Here is a 23,654-nt window from a genome sequence, read left to right on the forward strand (position 1 = left end):
TGTATCACTACTGCATTCCCAATACAAAGGAAAAAACCTTGGAAAGCCCAAAACAACTTCAGAATGCAGAACAATAGGTAGCGGAAAGATATAACTAACTTTGTATAAACTAAGTTAAATATAAATTAATATGCAAAGGAACAAGGAGGATCAGGACTGCCTGATTTGAAATTATATTTTATATCTTCCACTTAATCTGGGTGAAAGTATAGGTTTTGCTGAGAAATAAAGAGAATTTTCAAATCAGAAGGGCACAATCTGAGGTTCGGATTGTATGTTTCTTTTGATGACACAGTAAAGTTAAAAGTTAATGTAGATTTTAAGAATCGTTAGTAGCCTGTTGAGAATATGGAACAAATATAAACCCTGACTCTGGCCAAAAATGCCTTCTCAGCTCAAGAACATTTTACAGGAAACTAAATAGTAGATAAAGAAAAAATATTGATCTTCTTGACATTTGTTACAACAAGAACATGGAGGTTATAGGATGAAATCAAAACAGCAATTAAGTGCAGAGGGATTTATTTTCAATAGTTTCCATATGCAAAATTAAGAAAGATTTAAGGTGGTCAACAGGGCATTTGGAATTGAGCAACAGAAGATAGAATTTCAAGTTGAACTATGTAGAAATAATGAACAGGTAATCGCTAAAATATATAAACTTTATGAAATTTGAAATGGAAGAAGTTCAAGTGGAAGACTGTCTGATAAAATGCACTAAGAACTTTGGACACACTATACTGATGGGTTAGTGGGGTAATCTGTGGTTACAAGGTTTGAAATGTATACTGTGTTATAATTTAAAACAGCATTTTTATAAAATGATGAACCATGGATATATGCCTCCAGAAAAAAAATTTCTAGAATGTATACAAGTAGTTCAAATTTATATTGAGAATGTAGACAACATGAAAGGTCATTTTATCATGCTTTATAAAAAAACCCAGAAAACTTTGGTTTCGTATACATATAAAAGTACAAAGAATTTTAAAGATAAACATTCAGCTGAAACCAGAGCTTTTCTCGTTACAGTTAATGGACAGTCAATTTAAAAAAGACCCATGGAAGATTATTTTTATATACAGGTGAAACTCAGAAAATTAGAATATCGTGCAAAAGTTCATTTATTTCAGTAATGCAACTTAAAAGGGGAAACTAATATATGAGATAGACTGATTACATGCAAAGCAAGATAGTTCAAGCCGTGATTTGTCATAATTGTGATGATTATGGTGTACAGCTCATGAAAACCCCAAATCCACAATCTCAGAAAATTAGAATATTGTGAAAAGGTGCAATATTTTATGCTAAAAGTGTCCCACTCTAATCAGCTAATTAAGCCATAACACCTGCAAAGGGTTCCTGAGCCTTTAAATGGTCTCTCAGTCTGGTTCAGTAGGAATCACAATCATGGGGAAGACTGCTGACCTGACAGTTGTGCAGAAAACCATCATTGACACCCTCCATAAGGAGGGAAAGCCTCAAAAGGTAATTGCAAAAGAAGTTGGATGTCCCCAAAGTGCTGTATCAAAGCACATTAATAGAAAGTTATGTGGAAGGGAAAAGTGTGGAAGAAAAAGGTGCACAAGCAGCAGGGATGACCGCAGCCTGGAGAGGATTGTCAGGAAAAGGCCATTCAAAAGTGTTGGGGACTTTCACAAGGAGTGGACTGAGGCTGGAGTTAGTGCATCAAGAGCCACCACACACAGACGGATCCTGGACATGGGCTTCAAATGTCGTATTCCTCTTGTCAAGCCACTCCTGAACAACAAACAACGTCAGAAGCATCTTATCTGGACTAAAGAAAAAACAGACCTGGTTTGTTGCTCAGTGGTCCAAAGTCCTCTTTTCTGGTGATAGCAACTTTTGCATCTCATTTGGAAACCAAGGACCCAGAGTCTGGAGGAAGAATGGAGAGGTACACACTGCAAGATGCTTGAAGTCCAGTGTGAAGTTTCCACAGTCTGTGTTGATTTGGGGAGCCATGTCATCTGCTGGTGTTGGTCCACTGTGCTTCATTAAGTCCAGGGTCAACGCAGCCATCTACCAGGAGATTTTGGAGCACTTCATGCTTCCTTCTGCAGACGAGCTTTATGGGGATGCTGACTTCATTTTCCAGCAGGACTTGGCACCTGCCCACACTGCCAAAAGCACCAAAACCTGGTTCAATGACCGTGGGATTACTGTGCTTGATTGGCCAGCAAACTCGCCTGACCTGAACCCCATAGAGAATCTATGGGGCATTGCCAAGAGAAAGATGAGAGACATGAGACCGAACAATGCAGAAGAGCTGAAGGCCGCTATTGAAGCATCCTGGTCTTCCATAACACCTCAACAGTGCCACAGGCTGATAGCTTCCATGCCACGCCACATTGAGGCAGTAATTGCTGCAAAAGGGGCCCAAACCAAGTACTGAGTACATATGCATGCTTATACTTTTCAGAGGTCCGATATTGTTCTATGTACACTCCTTGTTTTATTGATTGCATGTAATATTCTAATTTTCTGAGATTGTGGATTTGGGGTTTTCATGAGCTGTACGCCATAATCATCACAATTATGACAAATCACAGCTTGAACTATCTTGCTTTGCATGTAATGAGTCTATCTCATATATTAGTTTCCCCTTTTAAGTTGCATTACTGAAATAAATGAAATTTTGCACGATATTCTAATTTTTCGAGTTTCACATGTATAATTTACTGTTGTAAGAATATTGTACATAAGAAAATGGGAAAACTGAGATACCCACAACAGAGGATTGGTTTTGGACTTCCGGATGGCAAGGCGTCGCCGGAGGCAGCCATTTCTTGGCTGTCAGCCTCGCGGCTCCGTAGAGCCACCGAAAACAGCGCCGATCAGCTGTTTGGCGGCTCGGAAGCCCCCACCTTGGGAGAAGAGGAGGGGGTGAGCGTCCAGGTAGGGGTAGAGCTCTCCGGGGCCGCCAGAACTTAAAGTTTTGGCGGCGGAAGGATTGAGCCCCCCCGAAGCCTGGGCATGCTCCAGACTGCGTGGCGTCTCTGCTCCGGGTTTTTTGGAGCAGAACAGGGCGTTCGCAACCATCCCTGCTAGCAAGGAAGAGCCTTTGAGAACGAGGACGCAGGCAGAGCGATGCAGGAGATTTTGGTGAAGATGAGGTGTTGATCTTTAACTCAATGGACTTTGCTGAATCCGTAAGTGAAAGTGGGTAGCTAACAATAGTAGGTGAAAATGGCGGCTATATCTTCTAAAGTTCCTGCTTTGATGCAGCAGTCTTCGGTGAAAACTTCATTGTCCTCTGCATCTGAATCTGTATCAGCCTTTACAGCAAAAGATTTGCAGAATCTGTTGCAAGAGACTATGGGAATGCAAATGCAGCAATTTGTTGAGATAATGGAGAAAAAGTTGGAGGAGAAGTTTACAGAGAAATTAACACAATTGAGAGCAGACATTACATCTGCAATACAAAGCATTGTTAAAAGCATTGAGATTTTGGATAATAGAGTGGAAGATCTTGCTCAAAATGATATTAGACTGGAAGCCAAAATGACAGAAACTGAAAATGTGATAGAGAAAATGGATTATGATTTGATTTCGACACAGTATTATCAGATGGAATTTGCTTTAAGAATTAGAGGTCTGAAAGAAAATCCTAAGGAAAATTTGAAGAAAATGGTTTCTGAGGCTTTGGAAGGGGTGTTGGAGCGACCAGCAGATGAAATAATGCAAGATATAGATAAAATCTTCCGTGTTAATTCGTGGATCGCAAGACAAAGAAAACTACCCAGAGATGTGGTGGTTTACTTTACAAAGAGAATGATTAGAAATGAAGTTATCCAGGCCTCCTACAATATTGATTTTGTAATTGCTGAGCAAAAAGTTTTGATTTTAAAAGAGATCCCTGCAAAAGTTTTAAGAAAAAGGAAGGAATTTGCTTTTTTGACACAAGAATTGAGACGACGTGATATCAAGTTTAGATGGCAAATACCAGTGGGTATGGTGGTGACCTATGAAGGTACGAGGTATTGTTTTACCACGGTGATTCAGGCACGTGATTTCTACAGTAATGTTTTAAAAGCAGTCCCCACACCATCTTTGGAATCTACAAAGAAAAAAGGTGAGAGAGAGTCTCAACGTTCCAGAGAGAATCCGCAAGATGCTGAAGGGTTAACGCAGACAGATGTGAAAGTTACAGGAGTGGGTCAAATTTCATTACCACTGGAGAAGGCCAGAAATGGGAAGAGGCGTGCTGCTTCTGGACAAATGAATCAAGCCTGAAGACTTAGTCACGTAATTGTAAGAGACAACAATGTAATAAGGATTATGGGAATTGGAATTGCTAGAAGGACTAAATATTTGGGGATATATTTTTTACCCTTATAAAATAATTATGTAATACTTTGTGTTGTTTTAGTTTTAAGATGATTATGAAAAGTTAATTGGGAAGATTTGTAGTAGTGTTTATTGATATTCTGTAGGTTATGATTTGTTATTTGGATGGGAAATTTTAAGTTTGGAAGGTAATGTATGGTATTTTAAGTTGTATAATACATTAGGAGAAGGGAAGGTTGTATAAACCTGGTTTTAGTAAGTTGAAGCTTAGTTGGGTGGAAGAATAGTTTTATAAAATTGATATAAATTGTTTTCTTTGTGATTGAAGCTAACTTGTAATATTTTTATGGGTAATATTGGAATAGGTAATAGAATATAAGAATATAAGAATGATGTGATTATATAAAAAAATTTTAAGTTTGGAAAGTAACTTATGGTATTTTAAGTTGTATAATACATTAGGATAATATGAATTTAAAGCTTAGCTGGAATGAGGAATAACTTTAGACAATTGACATAAATTGGTTTATTTGGGATTGTTTTTATTGGGTATTAGATTGAAGTATTATTTTGTATTTGAATAATCACTGATATGATATATATATGTATGTTTGGAATTTACCTGTATGAGTTAAAGTTTGATAGTTTAAATAGTTTAGGATTGTTTGCGTAAGTTAGATTATGATTGTTTGTACTTTTTATACCCTGTGTTTTGGTATTAGGTTGGAAAGTATTATTTTGTATTTGTATAATTATTGATATGATATATATATATATATATATATATATATATATGTTTGGAGTTTACTTATATGAGTTAAAGTTCGATAGTTTAAATAGTTTAGGATTGTTTGTGTAAGTTAGATTATGATTGTTTGTATTTTTATACCCTGTATTTTGCTCTGGGAAGTGGGGGGGGAAGGGAAAGGGAGGGAGGGGTTGGGGAGGGTTGGGGAGGGGGAAGAGGGTGGGAGGAGAGGGGGTTGGGAGGGGTTTTTTTCTTTTTTTTGGTTTGTTAAAGATAAAATGTATTGTAAAACTTTTTAATAAAAAAACAGGATTGGTTTTAATCTTGTCAAAAAAAAATTAATAGTGATACTCAATAGTATTGATTATAACAGCACTGATCCAACACAAATAAATACTAATATCTAATATTCCCAAATTCTTTCTAATGTAGCCAAATTTTGCTTCTGTTGGAAAACTCACAATCCAGGAAGTGATTCATAGCTATGAAGCTACCCTGTTTCATAAGAGGAATGCCACCACTGACATAAAGCACTTTCAAAAGATCAGATTAATATTTTGCATTATTTAATTGTGCATAGTAGGGTGACTGAATATTTTAAATCTCCATCTGCATTTTTGCTATCTGCTCTAAAACAATAAAAAAGAATATTACAGATAAGGTGTAAAGCTGGGCTTACATATAAGGAAAGCTGAAGATAAAATTCAGCTCTTTTTAATTATGACATTGCATGTCAAAAGATGCTATGAAATGTGGTAAATGATTATTTAAAATATTCTAAGATTAGCTTTATGGGAACATAATTAATTGTTGCAATGTGTAAAAAAGCAAATATTAACAGAATTGGTGCTTTTCATTTTGGTCTCTGTAGGCTGCCTTAAAAAGAGGAGTGGAGCCTCCAGCCATCTGGAAAGTTCAAAAGGCTTTGCTCCAAAAGTTTGTACCTGAAGTACGAGATGGACAAAGAGAATTTGCAGCTACTAATAGTGTAAGTATAATCATTCAGCTTTAACCATATTAACTGGTGAGAGGGTTACACTGTATGTAATGGCGGTATAGTGGTTAAAGTGCTGGCCTGGAAACCAAGAAACAATGAATTCTAGTCCTATCTTAGGGCAACCTTGGAGCAGTCTGTCTGTCTGTCTGTCTGTCTGTCTGTCTGTCTGTCTGTCTCTCTCTCTCTCTCTCTCTCTCTCTCTCTCTCTCTCTCTCTCTCTCTCTCTCTCTCTCTCTCTCTCAGCCCAATCCACAGGGTTGTTGTTGTGGAGAAAATAGGAAGAGGAAGGTGTTTTAGGTATGTGTATCACCTTGAGTTACTTATAAAGTAATAATAAAGATAGATTTTTTTAAAAAAGAACCTAATAAATAAATAAAAGGTGCTCTTTTCTAATCTTGTAAAATAGTACTAAGCAATCAAGCCAGAAACCATGAGTTCTAGTCCCACTTTAGGCATAAAGCCAGTTGAGTGACTTTTGGCCAGTCACACACTGTCAGTCCTAGGAAGGAACAATGGCAAACCACTTCTGGGGAGAAAAAAACCTTGCCAGGAAAACTGCAGGGACTTCTCATATAGAGTCTGAGAATCAGACATGATTGAACAGAAAAAAAAATCAAGATCTATTATTGTATAATTTTTAATGCCTGTTTTTTTATGATCTGCCTAGAGTTAGATACTTGAGATGGGTAGCTATATAAATGGAATGAAGTAATGAATTAAATTGTTTTCATTATAATTGGATATGATTAATTGAAAATAGAAACATTGTCTTAAAGCAGGGGTCCCTAACCTCCAGTCTATGGACCAGTACCGGGCTGCGGCATGCCAGCAACCGGTTCGCACAAACAAGCAAAGCTCCATCTGCAAGATGCAGGCAGTACACAAAACCACGCACCCTCCAGTCCGTGGAAAAACCTCTCTTCATGGAACCAGTCCCTGGTGCCCCAACAAAACTACTGCAGAAGTTACCACCAAGAAGTACTTTTTAACATGATAAAAGCAAGAAATCTTAACTACACTGGGCAATAATCATTCAGTTTGTGAAGGACTTCAGATGGTGCTTTGTACCCTCTTTCAAAGGGCACTTTGTGCCCCCATATTTTAAAAATCAAATGGCTGAATTGCTGCCATTTTCCCTCCAGTTGTTCCATTAGCCAGAAGAGGCTTGTGTGCAGGAGTTACCCAAGTGCAAAAGTCTTTTTTGGTGCTTCCAACAGAAGCTTCTTCTAGCTAAAGAAACTCTCAGCAAAGTGTTTAAGAAGTCTCAAAGTATTTCTTGTAGACTTTATGAGCATGCAAGCTACTTGACACACAGCTAATCATTGATAAAATTTAAATTAACCTGGGGTTATATCCCAGATTCATCCACTTTTTCTGTTTTCTTAAATTTCTTACAAGATTATAAACCACTTACAAAGTAAGCATAATAATGTCTCTTTTTCCTTTTAGTATCTTGGGTACTTTGGAGATGCAAAATTGAAGTATAAACGAGTATATGTGAAGTTCATAGAAAATGCAAACAAAAAAGAGTATGTCAGAGTATGTTCCAAGAAGCCAAAAAATTCGCTTGTACAGTCTGCAAGGTATTTTATTTTAATCCATTTTCTTGGATCCTTCATGTGTGTTTTAATTGTATTTAATGGGGAGGGGGTTATTACTACTTTTAAATTTTTAAAGGGACATTTTCATAGATATTATTTTGAAATTTGAAGTGAAGTGGGCCTTAGAAAAACTGAGCAACAACAAAGCTAGTGGAGATGACAGTATTCCAGCTGACCTATTCAAAATCTTAAACGACGATGCAGTAAAAGTGCTACACTCAATTTGCCAGCAAATTTGGAAAACTCAACAGTGGCCACAGGATTGGAAAAGATCAGTTTACATTCCAATTCCAAAGAAAGGCAGTGCCAAAGAATGTTCAAACTATAGCACCATTGCACTCATTTCACATGCTAGTAAAGTTATGCTTAAAATCCTACAAAACGAACTCAAGAAGAAAGCTAATTAGCTAAGTTGTATCAATTTGATTTGTAAACACTGTTTGTAACCGTTTCTTTGAATTATTCCAACTTGTAGAATTGCTCACTGTAAACCAAGCATGAGCATCCCTAAAGTTCCTGATCCCCCAGTGCCAAAAACTGTTACAACAAAAGTTACTTCAATGAAACTCAAAGCAAAACAGCCAAAGGCAAAGGCTGAACCACCACCCAAAAAACGCAAAACATGGAAAGAAGAATTGCCCTCTACTCCTCAGCTGCAGAGTGATGAGGAAGGTAAGCGTCCCTATGACAGAAGAAATTATGAAGATCTGTATAATTTCCATTGTTGTATTCTCACATGTATTAGTCACATTGTATAAGGAGGCGCATTTTGAATATTCTATTTTAGTTTTACACATTAATTAATATAATATGAAGAACCCCAACTTATATCTGGCATTTATGCCCTTTTTCTACATATAGAAGTGGGAGTAGGGGGTTCCCTAGCATGTTCCCAGTGTCAGTAGCTCCAGCATTTCTAGTTATTTGCTTGTTGATCCCAATGACTGCAAAAATATGGAGCTGCCCACTCTCCAAGCAGTCCAATGGCATGGAGCACCTATATGCTTGCTGCTGTAGATGTATCAGGAAGTCTCTTCTGAGGTCATATTCAGTACAGAGTCTGAAGGCTATATTCATTGCAGGACTGTGGTTCTTTTCAATATTTAGTAAATATTGACTATTGAATATCTCTGCACAGAAAATCATTGAAACAGTCATGCAAATTCCTAATTTGTGTTTCAGAAACATGTCCCAAACAGCAGTGTCTACTATTAAGATTAGTTAAACATAAATCATTGGTCTCAAAAGACATTAGTGTGGGTAATAGTTAGGTTTCATCAGTATTAACAGCATAGCTTTTAGTTATTGGGTAAATGCTGGTCTAAATTCCCAAAGTAAATGTTTTTTTATAAGGGAGGAAAATGTTGTAGTAGGACAACTTTTTTATATAGTAGAAAATGTAATAGTAGCATAAAAATAAATGAAAAATCATACAGTAATTTAAAATTAACTCATTAGTTTCTGTGTTTGGCTCATGCTGAAATTAACTTTCTGATGTATTTATTTAAAAAATTTGAATGCTGTCTGATAAGCCATGTATTTCCAGAATGAGTATAACGTTAAAATGTCTTCAGTATAATTTAAAATATAATAAAATGTGTGAGATAAAATAGAATTAATAAAATATATAACCAGTGGCCATAAGGGTATCCACATGAAATATAAAATATCAGTGTGAATATAAGTATCATAGCTCAGTCATAATTAGAATAAGAATGAACTCCCCTGCAGAGTCACTAAAGCAATAATCAGACTAATGAAAAAATTACAACACGATTAAGCAATATATTTATATATTTGATATTCCAGACACTGAACCACCAGCTCCTATTGTTTCTCGCTTTTTAAATACCAGAGCTATGAAGGAAACATTCAGGAATTATATGGAACTGCTTGTCAGCATTGCCTTGGATCCAGATACTATGCTGGCATTGGAGAAGAGCAATGGTATGGTTTATTAAATCTCTTGTTTGTTTGTTTTTAATTGTTTACCAAATTTTGTCTCTTGTTTGGAAGCTTCAGTAGGTCTAGGGGAAAATAATTCTTTAAGAAGGAGTCTGTGTTGATATTGAACCATCATTTCAGTTCTCAGTACAAAGACCTGCATAAATCTAAAAACTCTTAGTCAAGTTAATCCAAATCAGAAATTTCTTCAAAGAAAAAGAAAAACAAGAAAGTCCAGTTGCCTTGTGAAAAAGCATCTTTGGGTTAATACAAATCAGTTCCTGTTACTCTAAACACAAATTAAACTTTGCAGGCATATGTACTTTCATTCAAAGTCATGAGCAAAATGCATGCCAAAAGTCAGGAAACTAGGGTTTTAATAGAACTATTCAGCAGATGAGAATAGGAAAAATATATGTAGTATATTAAAATTTCTGATAAGAATAGCTAATAAAATGAAGTCATTAGAACTTCTTTGTTCTATATTGATCTCTTTCTTGAAAATATTGTTGGGCAGTGGCAATGCTGGACCATATATCTGCTGATGCAGTATGTGAAAAAATACTTGGCTTGTTGAGTATTCTAGATTCATTATGGTTTCATAGACAAATGGTTGCTGTTGTTAAGATTTTCTTCATAGTGCTTGTTTGGGTATTCCTTTAAAGCAGGGGTGGGCAATTAATTTTACTAAGGGGTCACATGAGAAATAGGGACTGTTGTGGAGGGCCAAAACAAAACGGCTGTGAAGAAACACAACCAAGCATGCACTCACATACCTAAATTGAAAAAAATATGAGTAGCAATCACCTTCAAAATAAAAGCAATGTGGTTATATTGCAGGCACGGTATACACTTATTTACATTTGATTTCTAATTTCTGATTGCTCCTCACATGGGCTGGATAGCAATAGCCAAAGGACCTGGTGGCCATAAAATGCCCAGCTCTGTTTTAAAGTTTATGAAAGTAAATGTTAGGGATTTAGGGCAGAGTTCATTATTCATAAAGTACCTAGAAAATAATCTGTCAGGAAGGTTTTGCTTTCATTTTCTGTGTTAATCATTTACATTTGAGGTCTCAAGAGAATTTTGGTCAAACTAGCTGGTAACTCAGTTATTTTCTAATGAAGCTGCAGCAGTTGTCAGAACCTAGCCAACCTTGGTTCATATCAGAATTAAGCCTGGGTAGTACTTCATTCAGGCCATCTGAAAGTATCAGAACTGGGAGCTTCAGGTGAAGCTGAAACAACTTATCCGAAGAGGACCACTTCCATATTGTTGCTAATAATATCTCTATATGGTCACCAAGGAATAGGTTCAACTTAAGGAAGGTGGCATCTTTTATTGTGTTTATAATATTTCTTGTCCTGTACCAAGTTGTTACTTCTGGTTTGGCATGGTATACATTATTAAACACTAATAAAATAAAAGTCTCTTAAGATGAATTTATCTCTGGTGACTATATGAGCATGCCAGTACAAGTATCTGTTGGAAATCTATTTGCTTGACTTCTGGCCCAGACAGCATCAGGCAGTCTGCAATTGATGCAATATATCTATACTGTTGCAGTAAAAATAATTTTGTAAAAAATCGATTCACACTGTCTGTATATTGAATTAAAATGATGACTCTGTTTCATGATATCACATTGAAATCCTGTTCACAAATATCAAACATAACATTTTAAAAATATTCTATGCTGAAATATGTACTTGGGACCTAACATGATTGTTCGCTAATGTAGTGTTTAAATAGATGAGCATTTATTAATTATTCTAACTTATTTGAATAATCATAGAGCCATGAAACATTACACGTTCAGTAAAAGGCATCTATTGTGTCTCCTTTTTTAGATGAGCTGCTTTTGCCTCATATGAGAAAAATTGATGGCATGCTGAATGACAATAGAAAAAGGCTGCTTTCCAAATTACATATAGAGCGATCATTCAAGGTACTGAAAATTATATTTTATTCATAGTTTGCTACTCTTTCATTAGTTTTTATAGAAATTGAAAATTAGTGGGGCAAAGCAGATACCGGTAAGCCCTTTTATAAATTTCAGTTCTTTATTTTTTTCTGATCTTTTCTTTGTTCTACATTTTCAGGTTTCTGTTTATATATATTTTAATATATTTATCAAAATATAAAACAGAGAAATACGAAGAAAAATGAAAATAGCAATAGCCCTTAGACTTATATACTGCTTCATATTGTTTTCAGCCCTCTCTAAGCGGGTTACAGTCAGCCTATTCCCCCCCCATAATCTAGGACCTCATTTTACTGACCTTGGAAAGATTGCAGGCTGAGTCAGCCTTGAGCCAATCAGGATTGAACTGCTGGCAGTCGGCAGAGTTAGCCTTTTTATTCTAACAACTGTACCACCACAGCTCTTAGTAATGAAAAAATAAGGGAAGAAAGGGGTAAGAGAGAAAAGGGTAGAGTAAAGGGAAAAAGAAAGGCACTGAGTTCCGACTCCTTTTGGTGCAGTAGAATAAGGTAGTAAGATAAAACCTCAACTTTTTACTTTGATAATGTATACTAGCCATTTCTGTAACAACAAACCTGTCTAATTAGCAAAATCCAAAACTAAAAGTTTCATTTATTCTATATTTCTGATTTGCTACTCCCTTTGAAAAAGTCTCTTTTTTCAAATGAACACAACATTTTTATAGGTCAGTAAGTAGAATATAAATCTATAATGGCATTTGAAACAGAGTTGCTTCCAGAAAATTTTCAGGAACCGGCTAACAGCATTTTTACTTTGCTTTTATGCTGTATTTATAATGGACAGTTGAGTCCATAAGAGAGATTAACCTTCTCTTCCATAAATCTTCACCTTTGGCCTTTGGATCTTCGCTTTTGGCCCTGCCTCTTGCTTTGGAGTAGTGGTTTGATAGTTCCTGCTGCCACCTACTATTTTTCAAGTGGCATCTCATATAACAACCATCCTGTAATATGGTTGTCTTAGAGAGAGTTTTTATAAGCAGTGCTTCCTTCATGATAATTAAAAATGCAAAAAAATTAAATAATGTCATTAGGGCAATCACTTGGCCACGAAACATTGAAGTGCATGAGTAACTTATTCAGTTCTACTTTCCTTTTGGGGAGATATCAGAAGGGAAAATATCAAACTTTATTTAAACATTTAGAAAGAAAAAATTCCAGAGCTGACTGGATGATAATGAGCTGTTTCAGAAAATAATTTCAAAAGAAAATACAGACCACAAGATGGCACTGCTCTGTTTACAAATAGAGTAATTCAGCCAGTATCTCAAAAGAGAAGCTAGGAAAAAAAATCCAATTTATATTATAAATTACAAGAACAGTACAGATAGTCCTCAACTTATGACCACAATTGAGTCCAAAATTTGCTAAGCAAGACTGTTAAGTGAATTTTGCCCCATTCTATGACCTTTCCTGCCACAGTTGTTAAATGAATCACTGCAACTGTTAAGTTAGTAACACGGTTGTTAAGTGACTCTAGCTTCCCCCTTTGACTTTGCTTGCCAGAAGGTCGTAAAAGGTGATCACATGATCCCAGGACACTGCAATCATCATAAATACAAGTCGGTTGCCAAGTGTCTGAATTTTGATCATGTGACCCTGGGGATGCTGCAACGGTCATAAGTGTGAAAAGCGGTTATACGTCACTTTTTTCAGTGCCATTGTAACTTTGAATGGTCACTAAATAAACCGTTGTAAATCAAGGACTACCTGTGTTATTTCTTCTTGCATAGTCTGCAATATTAATACAACACCTGAGATTACCCACACTTCTGAACTAATTCAAGAAAATAAAAGAATAAGATTTGATTGACAAGCACCACACAGAAAAAAAAGAAAGAGGGAAAAACAGGTTCCTGGATAGACTGGTATTTTATAAGTAGTCTTTGACTCACAACAGTTTGTTTAGCAACTATTTGAAGTTACAACAGCACTGAAAAAGGTGACTTGTGACTGTTTTTCACATGCGCATTGCAACATCCCCATGGTCATGTGGTCAAAATTCAGCTACTTGGCAACTGACTCATATTTATGACGGTTGTAGTGTCCCGGGGTCATATGAACACCTTTTGTGACCTTCTGACAAGCAAAGTCAATAGGGAAAACCAGACTCACTTAACAACTGTGTTACTAAATCAACAACTGCAGTGATTCACTTAACAACTGTGGCAGGAAAGGTCGTAAAATAGGGCAAAATTCACTTAACAAATGTCTCACTTAGCAAAATAAATTTTGGGCTCAATTGTGGTCATAAGTCAAGAACTCCCTGTAATTCTGCTGAAATAAGAAGTTTCAAAATAATGTATTCTCTGCTTCATTTTCTTGGATTTCTTCTTCTACTTTCAGTAGAGATATTGAGCTATTAGTGAACCCCTACTTTTCTTCAGTCCCTCTGTGCCATACCTGCTGCAGATGTCTCCTCGGGTTTTGCTCATTGATTTTAAAATGGCTCCAAAATCTCTTCAGTAGATGGAAAGATTGGGGTAATCCGACTCTAGGTGTGGATTTTGTTTAAGCCTGCCTGGCATGTAGACTGGCCAGTTGTGAAAGTCATACTGTTTGGAGCCTGCATATTCACAACAGATTTTTTTTTTAAAAAAAGGATCCTAGTTTAAATTCTTATCACATTAATAAGGCATACTTTATCATTCTGTTCAGTCGCTAATCTCCAGCTTTTATAACTTCTTTTTAAGGCTGCTTTGGAATGTTTTCCTGAACTGACAGTAATGACTCGGGATTCCAAAACAAAAATGGGAGCGAATGCAGTTTCTAGAATCAAGATGAATGGGAAAGCTTATAATAAGAAAACACTGAAAATTTCTAAAGCAGCCACAAAATTAGCACAGGTACGTTCATGTAGTATTTGTATCTGCTTTATTTCTGAAGGAACGTTGATCTCAAACTTTCCTTGATTACCTTGAGTGCATCTTTAAGCAGTAAAAAAACTAAATTACAAGGCAGCAATTTAAAAAAAAACACCTTGAATTCAGATTAGGTGAAAATGAAACCACCCTGGAGGACATACAGTATATGGCAGACATGTCAAACACAAGGCCTGGGGGCCGGATCCGGCCCGCAAAGTGGTTTCATGTGGCCCGCGAAGCCATCCTGGAAACAGTGAGGGAATGGCCCCCACTGCCTTGGCCCTGGCCCAGAGACCCTCCTTCTGCCAGAGACCCTCAGATCTGTCCCACTCCTGCCTTGGCCCCCATAGGCACCCTTGATGTGAATGATGTAGAGCTGGCCACGCCCACCCAGTAGGCCATATGCACTCTAGCCACGCCCACCCAGTAGGCCACACCCACCCTGGCCATACCCACCCGGCCCCCTGAGGGCAACCGCAATGCTGATGCGGCCCTCAATGAAATTGAGTTTGACACCCCTGGTATATGGGGTCCCCCTAACTTGCTCAGACTGAAGAAACTACTTGTATAAACAGTGAACCATTTCAAACCAACAAGAAAAAGACTCAACTTTCAGGTACCTGGGAGGATGGCCAGTATACCTAATAAGTAAACAGGAATAGAATACCTCTGTAAAGGTCCTTCCTTACAAGTTATAAAAACACCTTAGACTATTACATCTACATTTTTTTTCCTATCTCCGTGACTGCCTTTACCTGGACACTTTCAGCTTCTTTGTATTTACAACTGTAAAGACTCCTGCCACCATAATTTTCACTTGAAAATGGTAAATGTGTCAGATGTCAGTTGATGCAATAAGCAACCATGCTACACCTTTTAATCTCTTGTGTTAAATCCAGAGTGGATAGTGCATCAGGCTAGAAATGGGAAAACTATCAGTTCTTAGTCACGAAAGCAGCTGGGTGACTTTGGGCCAGTTATTCTCTCTCTCTCCTAGGAAAGAGGCAGTAGTAAACCATTTCTGAAATCTTTCCAAGAAAACTGCAGGGACCTGTTCAGGAATCAAAACCAACTCCAAGGTATCCCCCCCACACACACACACAGAGCAGAATTGCTCTATAAATTGTAGGAGAACTTTCTTTAATAAACACGTATTTGGTAAGAAGGATCAATTTCATATCTGAAACTTTAAACTGATGTTCAGTTGCTAAATTGTATCCAACTCTTCACAACCCCATATAGACCATAGCACGCCAGACCCCACATCCTGCACCCTCTGTTGGAGTTTGCCCAAATTCATGTTAAGTACACTATCACAAAATGATGGCTTCTGGTTTAACAAGAATACATAGAATTCTGTGCATAAAATCCCGTAAAGTGCATAAAGACAACGACTCCAGTCATAGAAGAACAAAGCAAATAATTGCAAAAGGAACCAGATTTTTATTATAGCATTACATTATACCTGGTTATATACAGAAAAACATTTTCCTATAATTTAATACAGCTGTTACTTTCTTCAAATGAAAAATAAACATGGAAATCAAGAACCATGTATTTTATTATTGATATTAGATTTTTATCCCACCTTCAAAGAAAAAAATTAGTGAACTCAATGCAGGTGCTTAATACTTCTTCCTCATCCTATTTTTCCCTTTTCCTGTGAGATCATTTGAACTGAAAGAGTGTGTCTAGCCCAGGCATGTCAAACTGCTGGCCCGTGGGCTGGATGCATCATGCCAAAACCACGCCCACCCTATTGCTGGCAATGGGGGAAAAGTCCCAATATGTCACGCGACATCACGTGATGTCGCGTGTTTGACATGCCTGGTCTAGCCCAAGGTCACTCAGCTGGCCTTCATTGCTAAGGGAGGCCTAGAACTTACTCTCCTATTTCTAGACTTAGCAAGTCAACCATTATACCAAAACAATCATTAAACTGGCTGTTTTGTAGCTATAATATTAGAAAACAAAAATCTGGTTAATGGAGAGAAATGGTTTATTTACCCTTAAAAATAGCATTCTGAAAATCAGAGGGGAAAAAATCAGGACTCAAAATTACTAGTATACAAGTAGTAAAGTAAGGGTACTGTTACTTCTCTTAGAATCCAAGGCACGTGGGCAGATTGTTCTCTCTTTCATATCATTAGAAGTGACAGTTCTCTGATTTCTTATCTTCCTTCCTTCCCACAAGTGGAAACATACTTCCAACTCAAATTTTCTTAACGATTAAAATTATTCACAGCCTTACATGAAATAATATTACATAAGAAACAATATATATATATATATATATATATATATATATATATATATATATATATATATATATATATATATATATATATATATATATATATATATATATATATATATATATATATATATATATATATATACATATACATACATACATACATATACATACATACATACATATATATACATACATATACATACATATACATATATATATACATATATATATATATATATATATATATATATATATATATATATATATATATATACATATATACATATATATACATACATACATACATACATACATATATATATATATATAATAAACTTTGTTCTGTTTTTATGTATGATTTTATGCATAGCCAGTGGTGGGATTCAGCCGGTATCCACCACTTTGGCAGAACCGTGGTGCCCAGGCCCAGAATGGACTTCTGGAAGTGGCATCCACACAGAGAACCGGTTGTCCACATATTTGAATCCCACCACTGTGCATAGCTATGAGTAAATTTTTATATCTTCAAATAATTATTAGTATCAAGAAACTTAGTTACTGGTGTGGTTAATAAATATTTGTTTCTGCAGGAATTTACTGTAGATCCAGAAAAAATACCTTTGTGCTCTTTGTATCATTCACTCCATCATTACAAATATCACATGTTTCTCAGATGTAAAGTAGAGGTGAGTCTTTCTCTAGTTTGTTATTATTCATTGTATTCATTAGTGCAGTAGAATCTAAATACATCAGAGTCAATTAAAAATCAGGTGACAATAGACTATTTTTAGAAGATACTGAACAGTTTTGTATTTACTGAATCAAGTTTTACAGATTGCAAAAAGAGAGCTAGTTTGGTGTAGTAGTTAAGACATCAGGCTAGAAATCATGAAACTCTTTGAGTTCTAGTCCCACCTTAGGTACAAAGGACTGGGTACCTTGGGTCAATCACTATCTCTCAGCCCTGGAAAGGGGGCAAAGTCAAACCATTTCTGACATTGCCCAAGAAAACTGCTAGGACAAGTCCAAGCAGTTGCCAGGAATCAAATACTGATTCAAAGACACACACACGATTGTAAAAGTGTTGTATGTCATGGGAACATGAGATATATAATATTTATTAAACCTGAATGATTGCAGATCTCTGGGGCCAAGTGGATTAAATCTTAGAAAACTGAAACACATTACTGATGATCCTGTTGATTCCTATGTGTTCACTATCTTGAACAATTCTGGATAATGTGTAAACCTGAACTGGAACTGAAATTTAGCAGAAAAGAAAAGAGTTTGTTTTTTAATATCTATTGACACTTCAGGAGTTTACAGCTGGGGTTAATGAGAGTTGTGATCTAACAAGGTCCATTACCGTACCAAGTGTTGTAAGCTCATTAGAACATCAGGAAGCATACTTAGGAGATTATTGAATAACTCTGAACTTCATTTATATACTAAGGTTACCTCTGTCACTATAGTAAGTGCAATATACTCACAGACACTGGGAGAATGCATGCATTTTTCGTTAAAGTATTAGACTTCAGAGTACTAGGAGAAATAATAGAAAGCTAACTATGTGACATTTAATTTGTTCTCTCAATAGATTTCTTCCGTTCAAAAAAAGAATGCAGATCTAGGTCAAGAGGAAATAGTACAGCAGTGCATGAAAAATATAAAATGGATAGAAGATCTCTTTGAGAAGTTTGGTGAACTTTTGAATCACGTTCAGCAGAAATGTTCCTAACAAATACTGATCCAAATGTGACTTTTTTTTTCTCCTATTCTACTCATCAAAATAAAAGAATAGGCTGATAGGCTGGTCATGCCAAGCTTTATTCTAGGTCAAAAGAAATCATGGTATTCTGGGTTCCTTGGATTCTAATAAGAAAAAAATATATATGCTGCCAAGCAAACGGAACTACAAACAAACCTTCATTTTTAACTTGGAGAATATTTTTTCCTATTTTGTAAACACTTGTTTTGAAATAACTTAGGTTTATTTTTGACAAATGATCAAAGCATGTACTTAAATATATATTTTGGCTATGATTAAAATACCTTTTTAAATATCATGCCATTTTTTTTTACTCTGAACACTAGGAAGAGTCACAGTGGTGGTAACTGTGACAGATCAAGTAGAGTCTCGAACATTTTGCAGAGAAATCTAATAGGACAAGAATGACTGTATGAATAGTTTCCATCCACATTCAAGAATACCATTCTCCTTTATGAACTCCAATTACTGATATTATGTTCAGGAAATTCAACATGGATTTGGTGCAATCCTATGACTGCTTTTTTGTGACAGATTATATTATAATAAAAACAATTAATTAATTATTTTCCCTGAGTCTTGAAGAAAGACATATTTTTCCTTTACATTTGTGTCCTTTATTTTTCCCTTTTGGAAAGAAATCAATTGTACATTTTATCCCACAAATAGTTGTATTTTTCAGAGGAAAAAGTATTGTGGCTTAAAATCGTTTCATGTACCCTTGTAATACATTTCCAATTGTTTTCTTGTTCATTTTATATATTAATTTCATATTGTAAACTATGTATCTTGAGATTATCTTTGTTTATACAGGTTTGCTTCAGTGTTAACCATGAATGAGACATATTAGACTTCATAAGTTTGCTTTATGTATGGTTATATTGACAGATTGCAGCTTATTTTCTGATAAATGAAAGATGATTTTTGTCTTAAATTGCTTGATTAATAGAACATTTCAATAAACAGCTACTACATTGGTCCTCAGTAAAGTGAGAGTTAGCAATTGACCAGGCTATGTGCAGTGTTGAAAACAATTGATTTTTTTTTTATTTTTGTTATTTAGAATTGGTAATGGCAGAACTGTTTGTTTCTTGGTGCCTTTTCAGAGTCTCAGGCATCTTTTCTAAATGACTTTCTCTGATTAATTATTTTTCAGTTAGAATCAGTAGTCCCACTTAAGTTACAAATGGGCTATACTTGCATCATTTTTTTTAATTTGCTAACAGAATGCCTTACCTCAGCCAGTGATTCAATATGTGCAGGACTTGTTATTTAGATTTTGTGAAATTGAAGATCCTGTACATCCATCAAAAAATACATTAAAAACAATTCATTTCTCCTGTCATTGCCACCTAGTGCCTTAATTTCAGCCAAGAAAACAGGTTTCCTCATTCACTAGCCAATCAGGATATTATTATATGTAGCATGATGTATTTTTTTTAGTTATACATGTGTTCATGCACCTTAGATATGTAAAATACAATGAAGGGCTGTGTTCATGAGCAATTAAACTAGGATTTCAAAATATCAAAAGACAGCATTTTATCTTAATGTGTATGTTATGTTGGACAACCTGTGTATTTTCCAAATATGTTTTAATGTTATTGGAAGTAGTACTTCTCATTTCATTCCTCTGATGGGTTCAGTCAAAATACTGATAGAAATTGGTAATTGGACTTAAATTGAAAAAGTCAAGTTGTGATACTATGGCTATGAAACTTGAGTTAACGCCTTCTGCTAAGATATGGTTTGTTTTAGCTATGATTTTGTTCCATAAGTGATAGTAGCTGTGTTTACACAGAAATACCCCACAAACCATGGTTTAAATGTTAGATTCTAGATCTAATTAAGCTGAAACAAAGAAAATTATATTATGGCCTAGCACAATGTGTTAATTCGGTCCAAAAATATTTCCATTGATCCTATGGAAAAGTTAGATACATAATTATATATTATTGACTGAATGATTTCTTACTTAAGAACAATTTGTGAAATGCATCTGGTTACAAGCAATAAACCGGTACTGCTTGAAAGTGGGAACTTAGCATATGCACATTTACTGGAAATAGATATACTTCATTCTTACCTTAAAATCCAATCTTATACTCATCTGGATACACGCCGCATTTATTTAAAGGACTTTTTTTATTAAATCAGTAGGACAGCAGTATAAGAATACTGTTCTGTATTTTAAAAATAGAACCTTTTTTTGCTATAGATGCAATAGCCTACTTATTTGGGATGGGTATTTAAAGAAGACATAGTTTCCATATTAATTTCTAAAATGCCAGAAAAAAATCAATTGAAGGTTTATAAATGTTATCCAAAAATAGCTCTTCTACCACCAATTTAAAACATATCTTGAAAAAGGCCTATAAATAGAAGATGTAGGTGGAGTATGACTGGTTCATCAATTATAACCTATTCTAAATTAGCAATTAACACAAGGGACTTAGTTGATAAAACTTTAAAAATGTGATTTTAAAAAATATTTCAAAGGCCTATCATTTCAATTTCTCACCATCAATTCTTAAACCAACCTTGAAATTTGTATCCAATGAAATAAAAAGGCTTTCAAGTTCTAATCTCATACTGCAGTCTTACAACAGTCTCTTCAACTTCATTAAAACCAATAGAATTTACTATTAGTTAACCTATACATAACTATACTGCTGTGTCAGTTTTTTGTTTTAATCTTAGGTGGCGACTGTCAAAAGATGGGGAAGAACTCAGGATTATGGAAGTAAATATACAAGTTTTGGTGTTTTAATAAACACAAGATTCCCTCATCAATTTAAATGACCCCAGTGTTTCACACAGAGACCATACAATATTTGAAGAGATTGTTATAAATTAATTTATGCAAATTATTTATGAGGTCTGTTGGGTTTTATCATGGAAAAGAAAATGCATTTTGAAAGACACTTACTGCCCTGGGTTTTAGGAATATTTTAGGAATAAATTTGTGGTGAGGACCAAAAATGTTTTAGGTACTATCACTCGCAGTCACTGAACTTTTTGTTGAAAATCATAGTATATTTAATGGGAACTCCAGTATTCACTAAAATATATAAAAACCTGTCAAGACACCACAGTGTTTGTTTTTTGGTGGTATTCAAAAAGTGCAACAATTTAGGATGTCAGCAAACGAAAGGGCAAATATGTAGCAACAATAAATTTTATTTTCATTCAATTATTCAAATTTAATTTTTGCAAGATCATTTTACTTTTATCACATCTACATTTGAAGCACATTACTTAGAAACTTAACGCTTAAGTACAGTCCTTGCTCTGAAAAAAAAGTTCAACATTCCTTCTTTAGAAAAATATCAGCACAGTCACAAAAGTAAAGTATCTAATAGGGCCTCACTTAAACATTGAAATCACTGGGGTTTGATTCCAAGTTAAGCTTTTTAAACACAGTTTTTCTGTTTAAGCTGAGGATCTAATAATTTTAGGTATTGTGCAAGTTCAAAATAGTTAATTTTCTCAAAAGTACATAATACCCTAATTTCACAGCTTGTTAAACTGTAACATTTCAATTTGCCCTCCAAAATAATTTAGCATATGGTTGCAATGAGAGAAAACAAATTAACTGATGTTCTGTATAAAAACTATTACATCATTTTCTTGACATTTCAGCAATCACTGTTTTATGTTCTGAATTCTGAAAATGTGAATTACCTGATGTTTTTGAATCCAGATATTGCTTGTTTTAACAGAAAAACAACTGGGTTGTACAGCCTGCTCCACCAAAACACAGTATAATTTTCTTTTTTCTTTAATAATATATGGTTAAAAGGAAACTCAAACTGTCTTCCAATAAATGGTTGTCATAGAGAAAATATTTTTAAATATTTAAATTTGTACTACTATTTAAAGTAATTTAAAAAAATGAACAAGCCAAAACTGTTAGGAAACTGAAAATCAGTTTATAGACATTTATGATTTTGTTGATGACAGTGTTTCATGTCATATACTTACATACTTTTTTGTGTATTATTATACAGTGCACATATTTCTTTATTTCTTCCTATTTAAGTTAATGCTCACAAATGCATGGTAATGCCTATCATCTATCTACTACAAACATGTAGGCTAGGATTAAAGGATATTTTCTAGCCAGTTTTCACATGGTCCACAATAATGTACAGACTTGTGACTTTTTCATAATTTTTGTATTTTGATTTGATGTTACTAAATTCATTAAAGTGAATACAGTTTTTCAAAATACTGGGTACTCTTGTTGGTTAATGTGGAATAATTGTAATGTCTGAGATAAATATGTTCTATTCATTAGGAAAACTTGTATTTTGTTAATATGATGGTCCAGTTATTATTAATTTACAGGACTTACATGGTGACCTATCTCATACAGTGGCTCTAGACAGCTCACCAATAATCCATGAACAACCCATAATTAAGAACATACCTTTCCCCCAGTGACAGAACAAATAATCTCACAACTAAACTATCTTAGCCCAATGCTCAAGGGAAGAGCCAGATATTCACCACCCTCTAGAAGGCAAAAAGGGGAGAGGTCCCTCTGATCTCCAGTGGGAAGCTACTTCAAAGGACTAGGGCAGGGGTAGACAACCTTGGCACTTTTATGACTCGTGGACTTCAACTCCCAGAATTCCTCAGCCAGCATGGCTGGCTCAGGAATTCTGGGATTTGAAGTCCACGAGTCATAAAAGCGCCAAGGTTGCCCCCGGACTAGGGTGGCCACTGAGAAGGGACATTTTAAGGTTGTATTAGATGACAATATTTAAGCAAGGGGAGTGCACACACTATCCTAGTAAGATGGGCAGATATCCTCAGGGACAGATATTCCCACAAGCCTGCCTTTGTCATGTAGCATCTTGAATTGCACACAGCAGCTAGAAACCAGTTCAGCTCGCGCAGCAATGGTGTTGCTCAGATGAACCACAGGATGCCCAACTGTTGCTGCATTCTGCACCAGTTGCAGCTTACAGGTGGTCTTCCAGGGCAGCCCTGTGTAGAGCTCGTTGCAGTAATCCAAGAGGGAGGTGACTAAACCCAGATGACTGAGCAAGGCGTTCCACTCCAGGAATGGGCAAAATTGGTGGATTTCTGCAAAGACCTCCTTTGACCATGGCTGCCACCTCCTCTTCCAGCAGGACCAGTGAGTCCAAGAGGACC

The 23,654-nt window shown here is 35.5% G+C and overlaps 1 protein-coding gene across 3 annotated transcripts in view; it reads left to right on the forward strand.

Moving 5' to 3' along the window:
• The window catches only part of QSER1 (glutamine and serine rich 1), a 47,668-nt gene extending 24,953 nt beyond the window's left edge, over window positions 1–22,715 (forward strand). For all 3 annotated transcript variants that reach the window (XM_081314239.1, XM_081314237.1, XM_081314238.1), the window contains 8 exons: window positions 5,931–6,047; window positions 7,506–7,639; window positions 8,133–8,329; window positions 9,467–9,604; window positions 11,452–11,549; window positions 14,296–14,448; window positions 17,314–17,409; window positions 18,321–22,715. In XM_081314239.1, the coding sequence (XP_081170365.1) occupies window positions 5,931–6,047; window positions 7,506–7,639; window positions 8,133–8,329; window positions 9,467–9,604; window positions 11,452–11,549; window positions 14,296–14,448; window positions 17,314–17,409; window positions 18,321–18,461 (1,074 nt within the window). In that variant the 3' untranslated portion in view covers window positions 18,462–22,715. The remainder of the gene's footprint in view (window positions 1–5,930; window positions 6,048–7,505; window positions 7,640–8,132; window positions 8,330–9,466; window positions 9,605–11,451; window positions 11,550–14,295; window positions 14,449–17,313; window positions 17,410–18,320) is intronic.
• The last annotated feature ends 939 nt before the right edge of the window (window positions 22,716–23,654 follow it).

Source organism: Vipera berus (genome assembly GCF_964194415.1).
Source record: "Vipera berus genome assembly, chromosome: 1".
Taxonomy (NCBI): domain Eukaryota; kingdom Metazoa; phylum Chordata; class Lepidosauria; order Squamata; family Viperidae; genus Vipera; species Vipera berus.